At 68.7% G+C, this 20,164-nt stretch overlaps 3 protein-coding genes across 6 annotated transcripts; all 3 read right to left on the reverse strand.

Moving 5' to 3' along the window:
• Positions 1-1,694: 1,694 nt before the first annotated feature.
• On the reverse strand, positions 1,695-9,498 carry CILP2 (cartilage intermediate layer protein 2). 2 transcript variants are annotated; one of them, XM_075037817.1, is made up of 9 exons: positions 9,417-9,498; positions 7,742-7,840; positions 7,126-7,398; positions 6,681-6,863; positions 6,112-6,270; positions 5,740-6,000; positions 5,489-5,597; positions 5,233-5,390; positions 1,695-5,128 (listed from the first exon to the last, which is right to left on the reverse strand). In XM_075037817.1, the coding sequence occupies exons 1-9, from the start codon at positions 9,475-9,477 to the stop codon at positions 2,736-2,738; spliced, it is 3,696 nt and encodes a 1,231-aa protein (XP_074893918.1). In that variant the 5' UTR covers positions 9,478-9,498; the 3' UTR covers positions 1,695-2,735. The 2 variants fall into 2 exon arrangements, with proteins under 2 accessions (XP_074893918.1, XP_074893917.1); XM_075037816.1 differs by having other exon boundaries at positions 7,742-9,498.
• Positions 9,499-10,661: 1,163 nt separating this feature from the next.
• Positions 10,662-14,569, reverse strand: YJEFN3 (YjeF N-terminal domain containing 3). Of its 3 annotated transcripts, none has more exons than XM_075037846.1 (5): positions 14,081-14,569; positions 12,366-12,476; positions 12,152-12,265; positions 11,539-11,689; positions 10,662-10,886 (listed from the first exon to the last, which is right to left on the reverse strand). In XM_075037846.1, exons 1-5 carry the CDS (start codon positions 14,423-14,425, stop codon positions 10,687-10,689), a joined length of 921 nt encoding a protein of 306 aa, XP_074893947.1. In that variant the 5' UTR covers positions 14,426-14,569; the 3' UTR covers positions 10,662-10,686. The 3 variants fall into 3 exon arrangements, with proteins under 3 accessions (XP_074893947.1, XP_074893946.1, XP_074893945.1); XM_075037845.1 differs by lacking the exon at positions 14,081-14,569 and adding an exon at positions 12,591-13,078; XM_075037844.1 differs by lacking the exon at positions 14,081-14,569 and having other exon boundaries at positions 12,366-13,078.
• A 3,008-nt stretch (positions 14,570-17,577) lies between these two features.
• Positions 17,578-18,985, reverse strand: NDUFA13 (NADH:ubiquinone oxidoreductase subunit A13). The gene is made up of 5 exons (XM_075037853.1): positions 18,839-18,985; positions 18,603-18,681; positions 18,249-18,320; positions 18,093-18,162; positions 17,578-17,837 (listed from the first exon to the last, which is right to left on the reverse strand). Exons 1-5 carry the CDS (start codon positions 18,930-18,932, stop codon positions 17,718-17,720), a joined length of 435 nt encoding a protein of 144 aa, XP_074893954.1. The 5' UTR covers positions 18,933-18,985; the 3' UTR covers positions 17,578-17,717.
• Between the last annotated feature and the right edge of the window lie 1,179 nt (positions 18,986-20,164).

A 20,164-nucleotide genomic window follows, 5' to 3' on the forward strand; every position in this document is an offset into this window, starting at 1 on the left:
TCCCAGCTGGCAGCCTTGGACGCTCAGCCGTGTAATCAGCCCTGGGCTGGACTGCGAGGCTCAGCATCGCCTGGAAGCCGGGAGGGGCCGGGGGGTTATTTTGGTACCCAAAGATGCTCCGCAGCACACGGATGAGCTGAGGGTCCGGCCGGCCCTGGCCAGCGCAGGGAGCATTTGGGGCCGGGATTGGGACCAAGGGGCTCCTTGTCCCTGGGACTGGAGGGTGCAGGACCCTTGGGACGGGGACCGCGGCTTCAGCTCCTGAGCTGAGAGTCCCACACCTGGGGGGGAGCACCAGGAGGATTTTGGCTGCAGCCCCCAGCCCAGCCCCTGACCCCGGGCAGGTTTCCAGCCCTCGGGAATGCGGGGCTGGGCCGGACACCCAGCACGGACCTCCCGCAACCCTGGCACATCCCTCCGTGTGTGCCCCTGGCTCCTTCTCTGTGTCTGTGGGAGTGGGGGGGAGCTCCCGGCCACCCCTCATGGCTCTCCCCTGCTTCCAGCCCCTTCCAGCCCCCAGTGCCCGGGACAACCCCGTGGCACAATGCCGGAGGTCCCGGCCGGCGCTGGGATGGAATCCGGCAAGACGGAGCAGGGCGCAGCTGTGAGCGTAAGGGGCTGCAAACGGGGGCGTCCGACTGGCCCTTTCGCATGGCTGCTTTTTGTCTTTTTTCGCCCCATTTTTCTTCCCGACGCCATAAATAGCAGCAGAGCTGCAGGAGCCGCTTCCATCTGCCCTGCCTGCGCAGCTGCCTCCGACCAAGCCAACCAGATGGTGGAAAACAATCCTGCCCGCTGGCATTCCCCCCCCGCCAGCCCCCCGGCGCTGCCGCCAGCGGTGCCCGCGGGGGAGCATCCGCCGGCCTTCCCCGGCGAAGACGGACGCGGATCCCGGTACAGCACCCCGGGATGGGCAGCACCCAGGTTTTCTGGGGGTGGGAGCCCCGCGATGGGGTCCCGTCATTTCCAGCGCCTCCTCCCGTGCTGCGCCGCGGCGGCACCCACCCAACGTGCCGGCGTCGGTGGGTTCTCGTCCAGGCGGGATGAGAAGAGGGGTTGGGGTTTGGCAAACGTGTCCCGTTCCCCCCCGCCGCCCCCACGCCCCCCTGGGTGCCCCGTGTCCCATTTGATCTCGCAAGCGGCCGCAGCCAGTATAAGGGTGAAAAAATGCCGCGTCACGGCCAAACCATGTTGTAAAAGGGAAACGTTGTCCCGGGAGCGGGGTGGGGGGGGGGTTTGGCCCCGTAAATGCAGCCTGTTCCATTACAGCATCCACCGGGAGCCACGGGTGGGATGGGGCGCGGGGTGTGTGTGTGGGGGGGATGCCTGCGAAACCCACCCAGTACCGCAACCCAGGGGGGACAGACAGACGTCCAAAACGGACTCGCTGCCCTTCACCCCGGCTGGGGTCACCCGGTGGGTCCCCAGCTCCTGCGCCGGGCGCATCCCTGTGCCGAGGGGGCTGAGGGGCTGGATGGATGTGTGTGTCCCCCCCCCCTCAGCTGCCACGTCCCCCGGCCACGGGGAGCTGGCGCGGTTCCCCCCGCACCGCCGCCAGCCGGCTGAACCGGGCCCAAGGCAAACAGGAGCCGCCGGGACGGTGCTACCGTGCAGGGCGGGAGGCGATGGGGCAGGAGTTGGGGGGGGGGAACACGGGTCTGGGCACCCCCGGAGAAGCCCAGCAGCCAGGCGGGTGTACACACAACCTTATATTTTGTAATAAATAATGTACAAATCCGCACGTGACCTCGGTGCGTGCCGGCACCGCTGCCACTGGGTCGCATCCTGCCATGGCCTCTCACTCGCTTCCCTGGCCCCGGCGCACCCCAGGAGTTGAGGGGGGTTCCCTGTCCTGGGGAGGGGGGGTTAAGAAGTGCCTGTTTTGAGGATTTTTTTTGCCTGCGATAAAGGTAGTTGGGGCAAAACGCTCCCCAAGGGCAAAATAGCCGGGTTGGTGGCAGCAGGATGGGTGCAGGATCAGGCCCGGTCGGGCTCTGTCCTGAGCTCGGATGAAGGGCACGGGGACTGAGCTCGGCATCCCGGGCATGCCGCCCACCGCCGAGCCCCCGCACCCGGCCAGAGAGCTGGCACCGCGGCCGGAGAGCTGGCGCTGTGGCCACATTGCTGGCACCGCACCACGCCGGGGCAGAGAGCGCAGGGAGGGCTTTTTCTCCACGTCCTTGGGCTTTTTCCCCCAAAGAAACCCCACGTTTCCTTGTGGGGTACAGGGCAGGGAAGCAGTGGGTGCTCCCGGCACCCTCGGCCAACGCTGGCCCCGGCACAGGCACACGGGAGCCCTGCCTGATGGAGCACCAGGCAGGGGACCCCTTCCCATCCCAGCCCCTTCCCCTATTTGCTTCCACCCCCTATTTTATTCTTTTTTATTTAAATAACCCCCGTGGGGCCGCGGCCCCGCTGCCGGCACCACCGGCACCGCGGTCCCTGGGGCTGAGCACCAAGAGCTGCCCCGCGCGGGGCTGGGGGCGAGGGCAGGGGCAGCACCGGGGGGGGCTGACGAGGCCGGCGGGGGCTCCCCGCTGTCACCCCCCCTCCCCGCGTCCCAGCGGTCCCCTGCCCCACTGTCCCCCGAGGGCACGGCGGGAGGGTCCCACTTCACGTGTCCCGTGCGCGCGCGTTCCCCCCCCTCGGTCGTTATAAATGAGCGCGGGTAAAAGCGACGGGGAAAGGGAGGGCAGAGCTGAGCCGGGGAGGGGGCATGGGGGGGGATGTGGCACTCACGGCTGCCCCCGGATCCGGCCCATCCTCCGGCGGCTGCTGGGGGTCCGGAGGGTGGCCGTGGGGCCCAGGGCTCGGGCGCCGGAGGCGAAGTCCATCACCTCGGGGGGAGCCCGGCGCATCTCGCCGGCCCCCATCTCCCGCCGGATCTCGGCCAGCGCCTCGGCCGGGGCCGTCAGCAGGCGCTGGAAGAAGCTCTCCCGCCCCGGCGGCCGCTCCTGGCAGGTGAAGGTGACGGCCGTACCCGCATCCGCCTTCATCTCCCGCGAGAAGCCGTCGGAGGTGCCGTCGAAGCAACGGCCGATGGCGATCTCCTTGGCCAACCGCGGGTTCTGGTCCGTCACCGTGTAGATGCCGTAGTTGTGACCCAGCGGGTCGACCGGTGCCAGCATGGTGAAGGCGGCCGTGTGGTTGTTGTCTGCCACGGGCGGGTGACGGCTCAGGTAGTCCCGGAGGAGGCTGTTGACGGCCGTGCGGTGGCAGCTGCCTTGGGGGACGATGGAGACCAAGGTGCGATCCACCAGGCTCTGGTCGAAGAGCATCCCGCTGCACTTAAACTCCACGCAGGCCCCTGAGGTGTTCTCCAACAGCGTATCCCGCACGCTACGGGTGTCACGCAGCCCGTAGAGCTGCCCCCGGGTGCGGGGGTGGCTGCCCCCCACATTACGGGACCTCACCATGTACTCCTGCGGCCCCTCAATCTGCACCTTGATGAAACAAGCCCTGAACTCCTGAGGGTTGGGCCACCACGAGAGGTAGTCGCCGGTCCAGGAGGTCAGGTCGCTCTCCTTGAAGGGCACCACGTTGTACTCATACTTGTCCACCTCCACGCGGTAGAAGCGGAGGTGGTTGGCGCTGACCGGCGCCTCCTCGCACTCCTCGAGGCTGCGGTAAGGGTAGATGGGACCGTTGGTCTCGTCAACGTTGTTGGGGTCGGGCTTGGCCACGTTGATTTGGAAAGCCGTCTTCTTCAAGTTGGGGTCATCGTGGTCCAGCCGACGGTAGCCCAGCTTGCCCAGGTAGGGCTGGGACACCCCAACGGCATTGGGGTTGAGCTTGGGGCTGGAGGCCACGGCTTCCAGCTCCTCCCCACCCAGCGTGGCAGTGACATACGCCGAGTAGGCGTCGGGGCGCTGGCCGTCGCAGAAAGCGGGCAGGCAGGCTCCGTTGGGACCTGTCACCACGCTGTCGAAGCGACCCCACGCCCGGGGATTGGCAGGATAGCCGGGCTGGGGCTCCAGGTTGATGAGGCTGATGACCACCCCTTCCAGTTGCTCGTAGGGGTTGAACTTCTCATTGCTGTAAGCTCTGACCTTGACGAAGCAGCGGCGGTCCTCCGGCACATCCAGGTTGAAGAGACGCCGCTCCCGGATCTCCAGGTTCCCCACCAAGAAGGTCCTCTCCTCCCTCTTTCCCCGGTTCCCCCCGGCCGGCCGGAGGACCCCCTCCTCCTCCCACAAGCCGGTCTCAGGGTTCAAGGACCACAACTTCATCTTCTGCAGGTGCTCCGGCATCCGGACCTGCGCCGCATCCATCCGCACCTCCACCGGCCCCGTCTGCAGCGCCGCGCCGCTCTCCCCTTCCAGAAAATCTACAGCGAACATGCCGTAGGTCCGCAAGGGAACGATCTCCCCCTCGGCGTTGGCAAAGCTGAGGTCACTGGAGGCGGCGCTGGCTGTTGCCATGTCCCTGGGGTCCAGGAAGGTGACGCTGGCTTTGACCGTGCCCCTGAAGACCTCCCCAGAGGGACGGAGGAAGACGCCGGCGGGAAGGACAAGCTCCCCGATGGGCTCCTGGCCGCTCGCCTCCCCCAGCGGGATGGCGTTGCTCCGGCTGCCGTCCAGATCCACCGGCTCCTTCTTCCGCAGCATCTTCACCTCCTGGTAGACGGCACCGCCACGGCGGTTGAAGGGCAGGACCTTGACGGCATCCACCAACCTCTGCTGCCGGTCCACGAAGCGAACCACCAAGCGCTGCGTGTCCGGCGGCACCTCGATGGTGAAGGAGCCCTTGTAGCCGGTGAAGCCGACCTTCCTCCCACCCAGGAAGATCTGCCCGAAGCGCAGGGGCTCGCCGGTGTCGGCCGCCGTCACCCGTCCCTGCACCAGGATGCGGGGCTGGGTGCAGGGTCCGCAACCGCACTCGGCCACCACCTTGATGGGCAGCACGAAGCCGGCGCAGGGGATCTCCCGCGTCTCCATCCTCCGCACCCCGCAGCAGCGCCCCGTGTCCGCTCCGCACCCCGACCGCTCGGCCGGGCCGCCGGCACACAGGGTGGGCGCGCAGCGACCCACGTCGTAGTAGCGGGAGCCGGCGGCATCCTGCGGGCACTCGCTGGGCAGCTCCACGAGGCTCGGCTCAGGCTCTGGCTTGCAGCTCTGCTGGCCCTGGGCTGGGGGGGGGGCGAGGGGAGACAGGCGGTTAGGGCGACCCTCCCCACCGCACACCCCATCCCGGCACGATGCTGCCGCTAACGAAGCCCGTTCCCGTTCTCACCCAGCACGGTGAGCTGCGCCGGCGCCGATTTGATGGCGCCCGCCTCGGTGCTGGCTTTGCAGTGGTAGGTGCCAGCCTGCTCCGGCGCCAGCCCCCGCAGCACCAGGTGGCTGCCGTACCGGTACACCTTCCTCTCCAGCAGCGTCCCGTTGTGGTACCTGTGGGGACATTGGGACGGGCTCAGCGGGGATGTGGCCGGCGCTGCCTTTCCCCACCGTCCCCAGCCGTGGCTCTCTGCCGCCCAGACCCTGCTCACCAGTAGTATTTCTTAGGCACGGGGGTGCCCGAGGCTTTGCAGCAGAAGGTCACCTCCTGCCCGGCCACCCGCACCTTCGCCTTGGGGTGCAGCACCATGTAGGGTTTCTCTGCAGGGGAGGAAGGCGGCAGAGGGTGCAACAAGCCGTGGCCGCCCCCCTCCGGATCGCTCCCCCCCTAACCATGCATCCTTCGGGAAAATCCCTCGAGGGTTGCACGGCTCGGCCCCGTGCCCCGCGCCACGATGCTCACCCAGTCTCTGCAGCGTCATGTTCACCACCGCCACGCCGGAGCCGTTGGAGACGATGGGTGCCAGTCCCGGGGCGAAGCCCTCCCGGTGGGCGCTGACGTTGGCAGCGGTGCCCTCGCACAGCCCCGCCGCGGCGAAGCGCCCGTCGGCATCGCTGCGGGCCAGCAGCACCGGCGGGCGTCCCTCCAGGTAGATGCGGGCATCTGGCAGCGCCGCGCCGGTGGCGGAGACGACGGTGCCCTGCAGCGTGCGCTCAGGGCAGGCTGCGGGGGTGGCACGGCGCTCAGACCCCATGGCCATGGCCGGCGGTGGGGCCACGCGGCTCGGGGGGGGGACACCGGGGAGGGGGTTCCCGCGTCCCCGAGGGCAGGTACCTGGGCAGGGCGAGGGGGGACATTTCTGCACCTCGGTGGGACGGCCGGCGCACGGCACCTTCTTGGTTTTCTTGCAGCTCCGGCGCCGGACACGCGTCCCGGCACTGCCGCAGCTGCGAGAACAGGGGCCCCAGGTCCCCCACTCCATCCATGCCGACTCTGCGGGGGAGATGCCGGGCAGGGATCGGGCACCCCGCTCCACCCCAGCCCCCAGCCCGGGGTGGTCCCACACCACAGGGACACGAGGGGGTCCCCAACCGGGGAGGCTCCATCCAGTCACCCGCGCCCGGCCAGCCCCGGCTCACCCCCGCGCACCCCTGCCAAGCTATTTTTACCAACACGGCCTCTGTTATTGCAATTAAGCTGATGATGCGCAGGCGGAGGCTGCTTCGCACGCGGACCTGCCGCGTCGGCGCGGGGGGCAGCCGCTGCGTGCCAACGGCCCCTCGGGGACCCCTCGTGCCGCTGCCAACGGGGACCGGGAGAGGAGCCGGAGGTGACCGGCACCAGGCAGCGAGTGGTGGCCGGGGGGCAAGTGGGTGCCGGCAGGGATGCCGGGGGGTCCCTACCTGGGCAGGGGCCGGCGCTGCACGGCCGGCGCTCCACGGCTTTGCCCTTGCACTTGAGCTCCTTGAGCGCGGCCACCAGCCGGGCGTTGACGCATCGGCGGGTGCGGGTCTGGGTGCCGCTGCTGCCGCAGGCGCTGCGCGAGCAGGGGCTCCAGGAGGACCAGTGCGACCAGTAGATGTGCTCTGGGGGTGGGGGGGCAAAGGCATTAACTGGGAACCCAGCGCTCGCACCCAGCTCCGTAAGGAAGGGGCGCGTTGCCCCCGGGACGATGCACCCAAGGGGTGACTGCTGGAGCGGGTGGGTCTGGTGTAGCCGCAGCTCCGGCAGCACCCGGTGGGATGCGGCAGCGGGGGGGATGACGAGCAAGCAATGGGTACGGCCCCCCCTCAACATGCCAGCGGGGTCCGGGGGGGTGGGTGGGACGCGGCAGGGACGGGCACTCACCCAGCGGGCAGAGGAATCGGATGTGGTAGTTGGAGCAGGTCTTGCCCTGCGGCTGCTCCTTGTTGATGCAGCGAAAACCCTTCTTGGGGCTGACGTGCACCACCTCGCCCACGTCCTCGGGCAGCTCCCACTCGGTGGTGCGGGCCTGGATGGCCACCGGCCGCTCGCAGACGCGTCCGCGGTAGTAGAAGCGAATGGCCTCCAGGCTCTCGTAGTCCCCGTCCCCCCCGGGGTGGTCGATGTTGAACCAGGACGTCCACTCGGCTCCTCTCCCTGGGACGGAGCGAGCCCTGAGCGCGCGGATGCGGAGCAGCCCTGCGGTCCCTGAGCACCCCGGGGTGTCACCGGGGCTGGGGACAGCTCGGGGACATCGAGGGCTCCACGGACGAAGGATGAACGGATGAAAGCACGTGGGGATGGAGAGCACCGGGGGATGCGGAGCTTCGGGGAGCGCAGGGTGGACACCACGTCCCTGCTGCGAGGGTCCCGTGGGGACACTGCCACGGGGGGAGATGGCACCTCCCGGGCTGGCATGGTGGGCATCGCCCCGTGCAGCCCCTTTGGGGTGTCCCAACTGCAGGACCCGATGACACGGGGGGCTCAGGGACAGCCGTACCTGCCGTGTCCAGGTCGAGGTCTGCCAGGCTGGGAGCTGCTTTCCAGGGCTTCCCCGCCGCGCCGCTCTTGCCCGGCTCCGAGTTGTTCTCCAGGGGCTCTGGGGGAAGCACAGGGTGAGAGCACCCGGTGCTGGGGCACCCTCTCCCCAGGGCACCCAGTGGTGCCCAACTGGTCCCTTGCCAAGCTGCGGGCACCAAAGGAAAGCTCAGCAAGCGCTGGGACATGCCGTGTCCCAGCGGGGATGGGGACCCCCCCCACCCTGACCCCCCCAGCCCCACATCATCAGCCGGGCGAGGGGCTCAGGGCAGGATTTACCGGCTCCAAGGGACCAGGCTGGTGGTGTCACCATCCAAGGTGGCTGAGGACAGGCTGCAGCCTCCTGGCTGGCCAGGGATGGACCGAGGGGCAGCCGAGGCTGGCGCCGTGTGGCGAGTCCGGCCACGCCGGGACCCACGCTGTGTCCACAGGCTGCACACCGGGGAAATGCTGCCCGCGAGCTCCCGGCTGCCCTGGGGTGAGCCCGGCCCCAGGGGTGATAGGGCATGGGGAGACGAGCCAGGGTGCCCACGCACGCACCCACCATGCTGAGAACAGGGCATGAACCTGGCGTCGCACTGAGCCCCACCAGCCAAACCGGGAGGCGGCAGGTAATCGGGCTGTAAAACCGCAGCCGGCAAGCGGAGCCGGTGCCGGGGCAGTGGCCAGCGCAGCGGGGCTCGCCGTGCATCCCAGGCGGAGGGTGTCCCCCCGGCAGCTCCCACCGAGCCCGGCTGGCCACGTCCCACCGGAGTGTACCCCGGTGAGCCGGCGTCTCTAAGGGCAGCCCTGCCTGCCCCGCGTGAGGGTGATCCGGGGTGCTGAGACGGGAGGGTTCAGCCGTGCTGGAGGGGATGGATGCAGGGAGCAGGTCCCTGGAGAGAAACCTGGTCCCTGGAGAGAAACCTGGCCCCTGGTGCCTGGCACTGACAGGCACTGGACGGGATGCTGCCGAACACTCAAGACACCCCTGTGCAACCTGGACCACTGTGAGTACCCCACGGGCATGCAGTGGGCACCTCACAGGCACGCAGTGGGCACCATTCCTCCACCAGCAGCACTCCCACGGCAAAGTTGGAGCCTCGACTCTGCCACCTCCTGTCCCTTCCCCAGGTGGCAGGGAGCTGGGGGACAGCCGGACCCCTCGCAGCCCCTGTTCTGCAGGTGGATGAATTTTGTCCCCAGTCCAGGGACATTCCTGGCTCAGTCTGGCGCGGATGCTGCTCTTGGCACCTTGCAGAGACCCCCATGGGGCTGGAGGGGGCTCAGCACCGGGACGCAAAAGCCCCGTGGAGCGGCTGGCGTTGCCGAGCCAGCCAGGGCTTCCCTCAGGTGCTCAGCCATCACACAGCGCAGGACACGTCCCCGTCCCTCGGGTGACATGGCCAAAGAGAGGGCAAAGCCGCCCTGAGCCTCGCCAATGCATCTTCCCACCATCCGATGCCAGAGGGACCGCTCCTGGCCGTGGCCACAACCCTGGCGCACCTCTGACCCTGGCACACATCTGGCCCCGGCGCACATCTGGCGAGCGCTCAGCCCCATCCCCATCCTGCCCCGTATCGCCGCCGCCAGCCCCCCGGGAGGGCGGCACGGATGGGTTCGCCGTGCCACGGTTAGACGGCGGACCCCGGCCTTACCTGACGCCCCGGCACCGTGCAGGGCGGCGAGAGCCAGGAGGGCCAGTGCCAGCTCGCCCATGGCTGCCCTCGCGGCGGCGGGTCGGCCGGCGTCTGCGAGCGTGGCGGCACTGTGGGTCTATATATGAGGCCTTTCCCCCTCGCGCCGGCAGACAGCAGCAATCGGCTCCTGGCACTCGGGGCCGTCGGCTCTGCCGGGGCTGGATCGGTGTCAAGAGGGAAGCGGGAAGGAGCCCTCCCCAGCGAGCCGGCCGCACGCTGCCGCTCGCCGCTCCAGCCCGGGAAACTTGAGGGTTTGTTTTTGCAGAGCTGCTAAAATTGGATGCGCTTGGGAATGTGGAGGGGAGGGAAGGGAAAAAGCCGAGCGAGCCCGGCCTCGGCGCTCCTGCGGTTGGGGTCGGGGTGCCAGCGCTCCCTTGGCACCCGTCGCCTTGGGGCACGGCGGGCTGGCGGGGGCCGGTGGGCGCCCGCGCCGTGACCTGGCCCACGTGGGGTGTGCCGGAGCCGCGCCGTGTCCCGATGCCGAGCTGGAGCTGAGGCCGGGCAGAGCTCGGTGCACCCATGGCCCCGGCTGCCCCGTGGGGCTGCAGGATGCAAAGCGCCCAGCGGTGCTGGTGTGTGATGGTGGGGACCCCCCCTCAGGGTCACCCCCAAACTGCAGCCGCCCACAGCTGGGGACCACAGTCCCCTCCCGCAGCCCGGCCGGCAGAAGTCCCGGCGCATTCCCTGCATTCCCCAAAACTCCGGCTGCACGGAGCTCCCCGGTGCGGGGGGGAAGTAGCTCCCAGCGCTCTTGCAGGGTCAAGAACACCCTCTCTGCTGGGACAGGTGGGGACGGTCCCCAGCGGTGACTTGTCACTGCCCTCCCTGTTAATTAAACACCCCATAACGAGGGGGCTGCTCCTGCAGCCCTTCCCCGGCACATTTGAGGGTTTCAGGCTAGGGGGGGATGTGGCAGCACCGGGGACCCCGCAGCCACCCACGGGACCCTGGCAGTTGCCCACGTCCCCATGGGGTGGGTGATAGAGGAGGTCACGCCGGGTCTGTCCCCAAAAGCAGGTTGGTGACAGGTCCCAGGGGATGCAGCACTGGGGGGGTTGAGCCGTGCAGGGGGCCGAGTCCCCTGGCGTGGATGGAGTGTGGGGTCAAGTCCCAGCACAATCTCCCCGCCCAAACCCTGCCGGGAGACCACCGTCCCCTCGCCCCGTGTCCCCAAGAAGACACCGACCCCAAGGAAGAGCCACCAAGCGCTTTATTCCCGGGGGGGGGCTCACAGGGCCACCACGCACTCGGTGCCCGGGTACTTGGGTGGGTTGAGCTCAAACTTCTTCTGCACGTCGTAGGGAAGGAATCGACCGGCCACGAAGTGCTGGCGGCCCAAAAAGCGACGGGCACACTGCTTGGGCGCCGACAGCGACACCAGGACATCGGGGCTGATCCCACCGCTGCTCCCGGCCTCCACGTCCCACCCTGTGACAGCAAAAAAAAACACGGGGAGACGGTCAGGGGGCGACCCCAGGGGACGCGGTGCTGCCGGCAGCTCCGAGCTGGTGTGCCGGTGGAGGATGCTCTGGGGGTGACGGAGATGGGGAGGGCACAGGGAGGATGGGGTGCGTGTCCCCCCCCATTGGTATTGCTGCCCTGTTCGGCTCTGGCCACGTCCTGGCACCGTGTGGGGTTTTTCTTGGTGGGGATTCACCGGTGGCCGTGCCGAGGGCTCCTGTTTGCTCCTGCGGCGGGGGGGGGATGCAGCGGGGGGGGGGGTGTGTGATGGCAATTCCAGGCCTGGCCACCAGACACCCGGGTGTTTTCAAATTACATCATGTCTCAGTTCAGGGAGTTTGTTATTTATCGTGGATGCCCTGAACGCATCCACAGAAAGCGGCCGCCAGCCCTGGCTCCTGGCGGGGATGCTGCCAGGCTTGGGGGGGGGCCAAAGTGGGGGCTCCCCAGGGCTGTCCCCACCCTGGGAGGGCACCACGGGGGCTCCCCGGCCACCCAGGCACTGAGGCCAGGGTGATGCCATGGTGGGCAGGGTGACAAGCCCGGGGTATGGGGACCACCGGACTGGGGGGGGGATCCCATCCTGCCCGGGAAAGGGGTGCTGAGCACAGTGCCGGACCTGAGGGCACATCCAGGCTGACGATGGGGATGCGGACATGCTTCAGGGTGGCCAGGATGGCGGCACAGGGCTCCCTCCCCTCGGCCGCCTCCGCCTCGGCTCCCAGCACGGCGTCCACCACGGCGTTGTAGGCGTCGTTGATCAGCTGCACCTTGTGGGGGGGGAAACGGGACACGGTGTGTGTGGGGGGGGTCCCCTGGCCACCCCCTCCATGGGACAGGCACCGAGCCCCACGCAGGGATCCCGTCTTCCTGCATAAATAGGCTCACCCAGCAACTAGTGCCAAAAAATGTCCCCCCTCCCCGTCCCAGCCGAGGCAGGGAGGGGGGGGACACACGAGGCCCCGATGGCGGGGCAGAACCCGGCACGCCGAGACGCTCAGCCCCGGCCAGGGCAACGTTTTCGGGTCACATTCCTCTCGCTGAGCCCGGCGCTTCCAACAACAACAGAGCCGGTGGCTGGCGGGGCCGCGGCAGCCGCCGCTGGATTTCATGGCATCCCCGGGCTCCCAGCAGAGCCGGGGGCGGGAGCGGGGGGAAGGAATAAAAAAAGAATAATAAACTCAACCACGTCAGCCGGTGAGCGCGGCGGCAGCGGCTCCAGGGGGGCTTACCTCGGTGGGGAGGTAGGAGAGGAAGGGGATGTCCATCTTCTCGCACTGCGTCGTGAAATCCCGGTACAGGGGGTCCGGGGAGCGTTTGGGGTAGAAGATGGTGGGCTCGTAGTCCTGCGCGGTGGAGAGCGGGGATGCGGCGTTGGAGCCCGGCACCGCTCGGGGATGAAGAGGAGGAGGAGGAGGAGGAGGAGGGGGGGAGGAAGATACCTACAAAGATCCGCAGGTGCCGGGCGCACACCAGCCCGATGGCCCCGTTCTGCGCCGGGCCGCACACCACCAGCACCGTGGGCTGCTTCCGCGGCAGGGACGGCAGCGGGAAAGCCTGCCGAGAGGAGACGGGGACGTCGTGGCACCGCCGAGCCCCGTCCTCCCCCGGGTCAGCCCTGGGGATGGCACCCAGTGCCAGGGACAGGGCTTGAGGGGCGAATGGACCCACGGTGGGGATGTGCTGCTGGGTGGGCAGCGCGGTGGGATGGGGACAATGCCCAAAGCAGGATGAGGATGGCACACATGGCAGGGCTTGGATGGCACCCAGGGCAGAAGAGGGCCCGTAGTGGGATGCGGGTGATGCCCATGGTGGGATGCAGATGGTTCCCACGGTGGGATGCGGACGATGCCCATGGTTGGATGCCGACAGCTCCCACAGTGGGATGAAGATGACCAAGGTGGGTTGAGGATGATGCCCAGGAGAGGGACGATGCCCGCAGTGGGACGGGGCTCCCCGCCAGCCTGCAGGGAGGCGGCCGCGAGCTCCACATACCAGCAGCCTGCAAAGGGAGGCTCTGTTTATCCATTGACGGATTTTTTCCTGCTCACGGAGCCTGGCTCCTGGTCCCATCCAACCACCAGAGACCCGAGCGGCACGGCCTGCTCGCAGCCGCCGGGGCGCTGGACAAAGCCGCGCTTGCCTGGCCCTGGCCCTGCCCCAGAACCTGCCACGCTGCCAGCTGCCTTGTGGCTCCGGGGGACGTGCCGGGAGGGGACGATGCTGGGGACCCTGGCTGGGTGGGGGGGATGCCTGAGCTGGGGGTCCGTGGATGCTGTCCCTAGCTCAGCCCCATGAGGAGGATGCTCAGCCCCATGAGGAGAATGCTCAGCTCCGCTCTCCCCAGCTGGGACTGGCGCTGGAGCCAGGGATGCTGCCATACGGGGGTCCCTGGAGGGGTGGGCAGCCCCGTGCCATGGGACCAGGACCTGCCCCGAGGCAGCCCCGGGATCCAGAGAGGCTCCAACACCCAAATATCACCCCTCCTCAGGCAACTCCTCTGCCCTTAGGGAAGGGGATGGCAGAGCACGGTCCAGACACCTCCAATGGAAAAGCTGAGACAGGCGGGCGCGGAGCTCCGAGGCACAAAGCTGCCCTTGATGCTGCACCTCTGCTGGCGCTGCCCAGAGCCCGGCTGCTGCCTTCTCCTCCTCCTCCTCCTCCTCCTCACATCCAGCACGAGCGCCCAGGGCTCCCAGCGACAGGAGAGCACTGCCAGGGCATGGGGAGCCCCGGGGATCCCCCCCAGCACCCTCCTGCCCACACAGGGCAAGGGCAGCCGGTGCCCGGCAGTGCCAACACCCCGTGAAGGGCTGAGCATCCCCGTCCCGTGGACAGTGTAACCCACGGCCCCAGGTGAGCCCAATTCACCCCAGGGGAAATAATGAAGAGTGGCTGAGGAATGCAAAAAAAAACCCCCAAAAACCCAAACCCACCCAGGGAGAGGCTGCAGCCTTGGCATGGCCAGAGCATCGCTTCCCCCTCGGCTCTGCCACGAGCCCTGCCCGTCCCCTGTCCCCATGCCTTGGTCTGGGGCAGGAGGGAAACCGCAGCCCGGGGTGGGAAAAGCCACGCAGGGGGACAGGACAAGGGTGGGAAAGCAGCCGGCAGCGAAGCCCCCGGCCCTGGTGGGGTGTCCCCAGCCCCACTGGCCGCCTCACCTTGGTCACGGCCACGGCACAGGCATGTCCCCAGATCTCGATCAGCTGCTGCCGCCCAAACCGGTAATCCTCCAGCAGCTCCTTCTCGATGGCCTCTGCCTCCGCCTTGCTGGGGGGGGGAGCAGACAGCGGTGAGGATGGGGACGTGTTCCCCCCACCCGCAGCACCAAGCCCCTCGGGACCCCGCTCCGTCCCCAGGGTGCGGGGCAAGGGATGCTCGGGGTCAGCGGGCGAGCGGGCTGGGGGCTTGCAGGGCTGGGGGTGGGCACGGCCAGCAGCTGGGGGCTGGGGACGTGCACGGTGCATTCGGGGGCCCGGCACTGCGGGGTGGGGGCTGTATTTCATGCGAGGCAGGGCCCTGGCAGCGTCCCCCGGCTCGTGGGGATCGGGCTGTTATATAAAGGCAAACAATGCTGCGGTTGTTCCTTCGCTGCCGAGCCCAGAAGTTGGCAGGACCGGGGAGCCTCCAAATTGGACAATAATTGCTCACATCTGTTGGCTCACCTGCGCCGCGGATGGGAACAGCGTGTGCCGGCTCCAGCGTGCCGCCGCGCTTGTTATGGAAGGGATGGTGAAATCTGGCTCCGGGGAGAGGCTGGAATCGGGATCCCGGCAGCCCGGGGATGAAAACTTACAGCCCTGCGGGGGTGACTGGGCCGTGGTCCCGGTTTGGGGGTGCACACTCACACCTCGCCAGGTCCCAGCCGCAGGGAAGGGGACCCGCTGGCCCACTGCCACGTGCAGGAATGGTGTGGTGCTACCGGCCACGGGAACTGGAGGGGTTACTGGGCCGGGGTCCTGCTGGGTCCCTGCCTGTGGGGTGGCCCCGCACCATCCAGGCTGACCCCATGGACCGGCCACATCCCCTGGTGTCTGGGGGACACGTCCCCCATGTCTGGCCACAGACCTGCCATGCCCTTGTCACTCTGGCAGATCCCAAAGACCCTACAGACCCCATGCCCTGGCCGTGCCGACAGATCCCGTTGACCCCACGTCCTCTGGCTGCCCCGGCTGATCCCATAGACACCCCCCAGCCCCCTGCATGTCCTGGCTGATCCCACAAGAGCCCGGTACCCTGGCCATCCTGGCAGACCCCCAGAAAAACCTCATCCTGCCCCATCCCATCTTTTCCCATCCCATCCATCCCCATCCCATCCCATCCCAGTCCCCAATCCTTTGGTGCCCTCTAGTGAGTCCCAGCCCGGCCCCAGCCCCACAGCAGGATCCTGGGGGCAAATAGAGGGGAAAAAGGGCCAAATCCAGCCCCCGGTCCCCCCCCCTTGCCATGCCAGGGCTGGCAGAGCCAAGCGGGCCCCAGTGCAGCTGTGTTGTCGGTCACCCAACAAAAGGCGCGTTTCGGCTCTGACAAAATTCCCCACGTCTGCTCCAGGGGAGAACATTGCCCGTAATCACTGCTGGCAGGGAAACCTGGGCCCCGGCCCGGGCTGGCTCCCGCTGTCCTGGCATCGTCCCCGGGCAGGGGGGGGGACACAGCACGGAGCTCCCTGGGTGCTGGCTCGCTGCCCACCCAGGGAGCAGTGTGTGTCCCCCCCTCCCCAAAATGCTCCGGGGTGCACGTTCGCTACCAGCCCTCCCCGGGCTTTGCAGTTTGGCTTTGCTATAGGGCTTGGGGATGCGGTGAAGGGGGGGGGGAAATGGGGGTCCTGTCCCCCTCAGCGCCCAGGGGAGACCCAGCAAAGCCCAGTCTGACCCAGTTCAACCCAGTTACTGGTTTCTCCCGGAGGGGATGGTGGACGGCTGGGGCTGCTGCTGCGCTGACGGGGCAGAGACCTTAAAGGGAGTGGGAGGGAGAGGGGCCGAGGGGCTCGAGAGGGTCCGTCCTGTGTCCCCTCTCGCACCCCGGGCTCTGCACCCCAGCTCCGCACCCCAGCTCCGTGTCCCCCCCCTCTGCATCCCAGCTCCACATCCCAGCTCCGTGCCCACCGCTCGTCCCTCCCCGGCACAGCTCGGCTACGGGACCACCCCTACCGGGGTGCAAGCCAGGGCAGGGGGGACACACCAGAGGCAGCAGCCCTGCTCGGGATTGGGGTGTCCCCCCCCCCCACCCGGTGGGACCCCCCAGCTCCGCTCCCCGCGTTGGGGACGCGTCTGCCGGAGACATCCCTGCCGCAGCCATGGAGACCCGGGATGCAGTTGCTCCGGCAACCGAGGCTATTTGGGTACCACCCCCCCCCAACGCCCCCGCGGCTCGGGGGGTGCGAGAAGCCCGGAGTGGGATTGCCCCGGGGGGACCGACTGTTCCGGGGGACACGCGTGGGGACCGGAGACACCGTGTCCCTGCCGGGAGGAGCCCGGGAGCTTCCCAGCAGATCCGAGGGGGGGTCCTGGGTCAGCGGCGGGGAGGGGGGGTCCCTCCGCACCACCGGGATCCTCCCGGGGGTCCCCACCACGTCCCACGGGGACCCGGCACCGGCCACGTCCCTGCGGGCAGCGGGGACCAACCCAGGGTGAGACGGTGGTGGCGGGGGGGGGGAGACAAGGCACCGGGTGGGGGGTCCCGGCCGTTCCGGAGGCAAACCCCGGCAGCCCCGGTGCGGGCGCACGGTGATGGGCACAGGCGCGGCAGGACCCCAGCTCCCCCTCGGGGCTCCCGGTTCTCCTAACGCGTGGTCCGGGGCGGGGTGGGGGGGTCCGGGGGGGGCTGGCCGGGACTTACCTGAGGTACCGGGGCGGCTCCCGGCCGGTGCCGGTGGCAGAGCTCATACCGGGCAGCGGGACGGCGGAGCCCTGCGGGAACGGCGGCGACTCGACCCCCCACTAAACCCCCCCCCCCCCCCAACCCCGGCGCTTCTCGGTGCCGCCCGGGGGAGGCGGCTCCGGCTGCCCCCGCCCCGCCCGGCCCCCCCCCCGGGAGCATCGCACCGGCCCCCGGCCCGCCCCGCGCCCCCCCCCCCCACTCCCGCGGACGGTGCTGCCGCCGGGGACCAGCACACGGGCAAATCGGGTCTGTGACACCCCCCACACCCCCCCCGGCCCCGCAGGCAGCGGCGGGGGGGCAGCTGCCTGCACCCCACAGCGACCCCGGGAAGCCCCTTCCTTCCCCTGAGCAACGGCAACAAGTCAAAGACCCCAAATCGGTGGGGTTTGCCCTGCCCTGGCATCTCCAGCATCAGCAACCACGCAGTGAGCTCAGAGTCTACCCCCAAACTGCACCCCCACCCCCAACCCAATCCGCCACCCCCTGCCAGCCCCCCGACCGTGATACCGAGGGACCGGTCCCCACCGCAGGGGACAGGCAGGTACCCAGTCCCACTCCGGCACTTTTGGCAGCTGGAACAGGGTCCAGCTCAGCCCGGTAGCGACCGCCCGCTTCTCATGGTCCATCCCACACTCCCATCCCAATCCGAAGCCCCGGGGGAGCAAAAGCCAGGACCCCCGAAGACGCAGGAGCAGGGAAAAAGCAACAAGCACCCCGGGAACAACCCCATTTCCCACCGGGGGATACGGAACCGTACAGGAACAGGCACGACACCGTGTCCGACACCACGGATCCGAGTGCTTTTAATAACAGATGCTGGAACAGGCGGCACCTGACAACAGCCGCCCCCACGCCGGTCCCCCCCCAGCCCCGCAACGCCGGGGAAGCCGGCGGGCCGGGAAGTGCTGTGCCGGTGCGTCAGACGTAGTACTGCAGCCCGAACTTCTCGTTGTCCATCTCGCTGGTGGGGCGCAGGTAGTAGAGCTCGTCCACCGTCGGGGGAACCCAGCGGTCGGTGTGGAACAGGGACTCGCCGACCTGGATAGGGAGAGAGCACTGGAGGGGGGATCGGCGTGTGTGTCTGCCCCCCCTGGCTCTAAGCCCTGACGGGGGGACAACAATACACGAGCTTTTACCCCTCAGTGTAGCCCCCCCATGCTGCTGGCTCCTGGGGGGGGGAGCTTCTTCAAACCCAGGCGATCGGAACTTTCCAAGAGATCCAACACGGACCCAAACCCACCAGGACGGGATAAACCAAGGGGCAACCTCCGGCACAACCCAAGAGTCACAAACCTTCCAGCCAGGAACGTCCTTCATGATTTTGGCCTCTTCGTCCAGGTTCTGCCGCAGCAGGCGGAGAGTTCTGCAAGGCGGGGGGGGGGAAGGCTGAGCCCCCACGCGTGGGGACGTGATGCCCGGTGGGTGTCTGTCCGTCCCCCCTCCTGTTACCTGCGGTCCGACTCCGCCTGCAGCAGCGGCATCAGGGCGATCCGCGCCTCCAGGTCCTCGATGAGCAGCCGCCTGCACCGGGAACGGGGAGGGAGGGGAGGGGGGTGTCAGAGCTCAGCGGGGCACCGGGGGGGGAGTCCCGGGCTTCAGGGGAGCACTGAGGGGCGGAGGGGGGGGAATCCCGGGGTGCCAGAACCGGTGAGCCCCCGGGTGGGAGAGCAGGGTGAATCCCGGACAGGGGACGCAGAGGAGGCGGATCGCGGGAGGGGTGAAACGGGAGAACCGGGAGCGGAGGAGAGTCCCGGGGAGGGACCGGGGGGAGCCCCGGGGGCGGGGGGGAGGGGGAGTCGGCACCTGCGTTCCCGGTTCCACTTGATGAGGGTGTAGTAGCCCAGCAAGAGGCTGCCGATGCCGAGCGCGAAGAGGCTGTAACCTGCGGGGGGGGGGGGGGGGGGGGGAACGGGTGAGGGGCGGCACCGGAGACACCGGAGACACCGGGGAGGGGGCGAGTAGGGGCAGGGGCCGGGCCGGGCCTCCCCCCGCGGAGCCTCCCGGGCCCGTCCCGGCTCCGCTCGCCGTCCGCCGCCCACCTGAGATGCCGCGGCGCGGGAGGTGCCGTTTGTAGTCGATGGGCCCGTACCCGCCCGGCGGAGCCATGTCCTGCTTCACCTTCGGTGCCGCCATCCCGGCGGCCGCCCCGACGTCACTTCCGCCGCGCTCGCAGGAAGCGCTGGGCTAAGGGACACCACGTGACAGCTCCGCCGCGCCTTAAAGGGGCAACGCAGGAGGAGGGCAGAGGTGGGTCCCACCCCCGCCGGTCCCGGTGCGGCGGGGTCCGGGACGGAGGGGGAAGCCCGGCGGACGGACGGCCCGGGAGGCGGCTGGGGCTGCGAGGAATCACCGAGCAACCGGGCAGGAGGTGGGAGCGGGGACACCTGCTGCTCTCCCGGTGCACGGATCCTGCACCCGGGGGTGCTCAGCCCCTCCGTGCACGGCCGGTACCGGGGCAGGAGGGCTCCTGCACCACCACCACCCCCCCCTCCTCCTCCCGGTGCACGGCCGTATCGGTGCATGCAGCTCTTCCCCCTGCCCCGGGGACCAAACCCCCGGTGGGGAGCGGCTGCGGGAGCTACGGGGCGGTGGAAGTGGGGGGGGTGCACCCACTGGTAGGCAGCTCCCAGCTGTGTGCACCCACCAAGTGTGCAAGAAAAAGCATGCACCCACCAGCAAGTGTGCACCCACCAGCAAGTGTGCACCCACCAGCGAGCGTGCACCCGCTTGCAAACACGCACCAGCAAGCGTGCACCCACTGGAAAGTGTGCACCAAGAGCGCAGTCATGGTTAAGCGTGCACCAGCAAGTGTGCATCCACTGGAAAGGGTGTACCAAGAGCACAGCCATGGTTAAGTGTGCGCCAGCAAGCGTGCACCAAGAGTGCAGTCATGGTTAAGCGTGCACCAGCAAGTGTGCACCCACTGGCAAGTGTGCACCAAGATTACCGACACGGGTGAGCACGCACCGGTAAGCATGCGCTAAAAAGCGTGCACCCGCCAGCAAGCATGCAGCAAAAAAACCCGTGGGAGCCTGCACCCAAAAGCGTGCTCATGCTGGAGCGTACACCCACCCGTGAAGAGGCCCCTGGCAGCATGCCCACCCTCCCCCAGCCCCTCACACCCCAACCCTGGCTGCGTTCTGTTCCCCCCCCCCCCCCCCCACCCCAGCCTGAAGGCCCCCGCAGCTCTGGGTGGCAACACAGCCACCACCCACCCACCATTTTATCTGTGCACCCCCTCCCTACCCCAGCCCTGGGGGTCCCAACTGTGCTGCCCCAGCACCGAGGATCCCCACAGCACCCTGCACCCCCTGCGATGGTTTTCCTCTGCACCCCCCCCCCCCCGGCTCTGTAAGCCCTCGGAC

Source organism: Buteo buteo, chromosome 10 (assembly GCF_964188355.1).
Source record: "Buteo buteo chromosome 10, bButBut1.hap1.1, whole genome shotgun sequence".
Taxonomy (NCBI): Eukaryota; Metazoa; Chordata; class Aves; order Accipitriformes; family Accipitridae; genus Buteo; species Buteo buteo.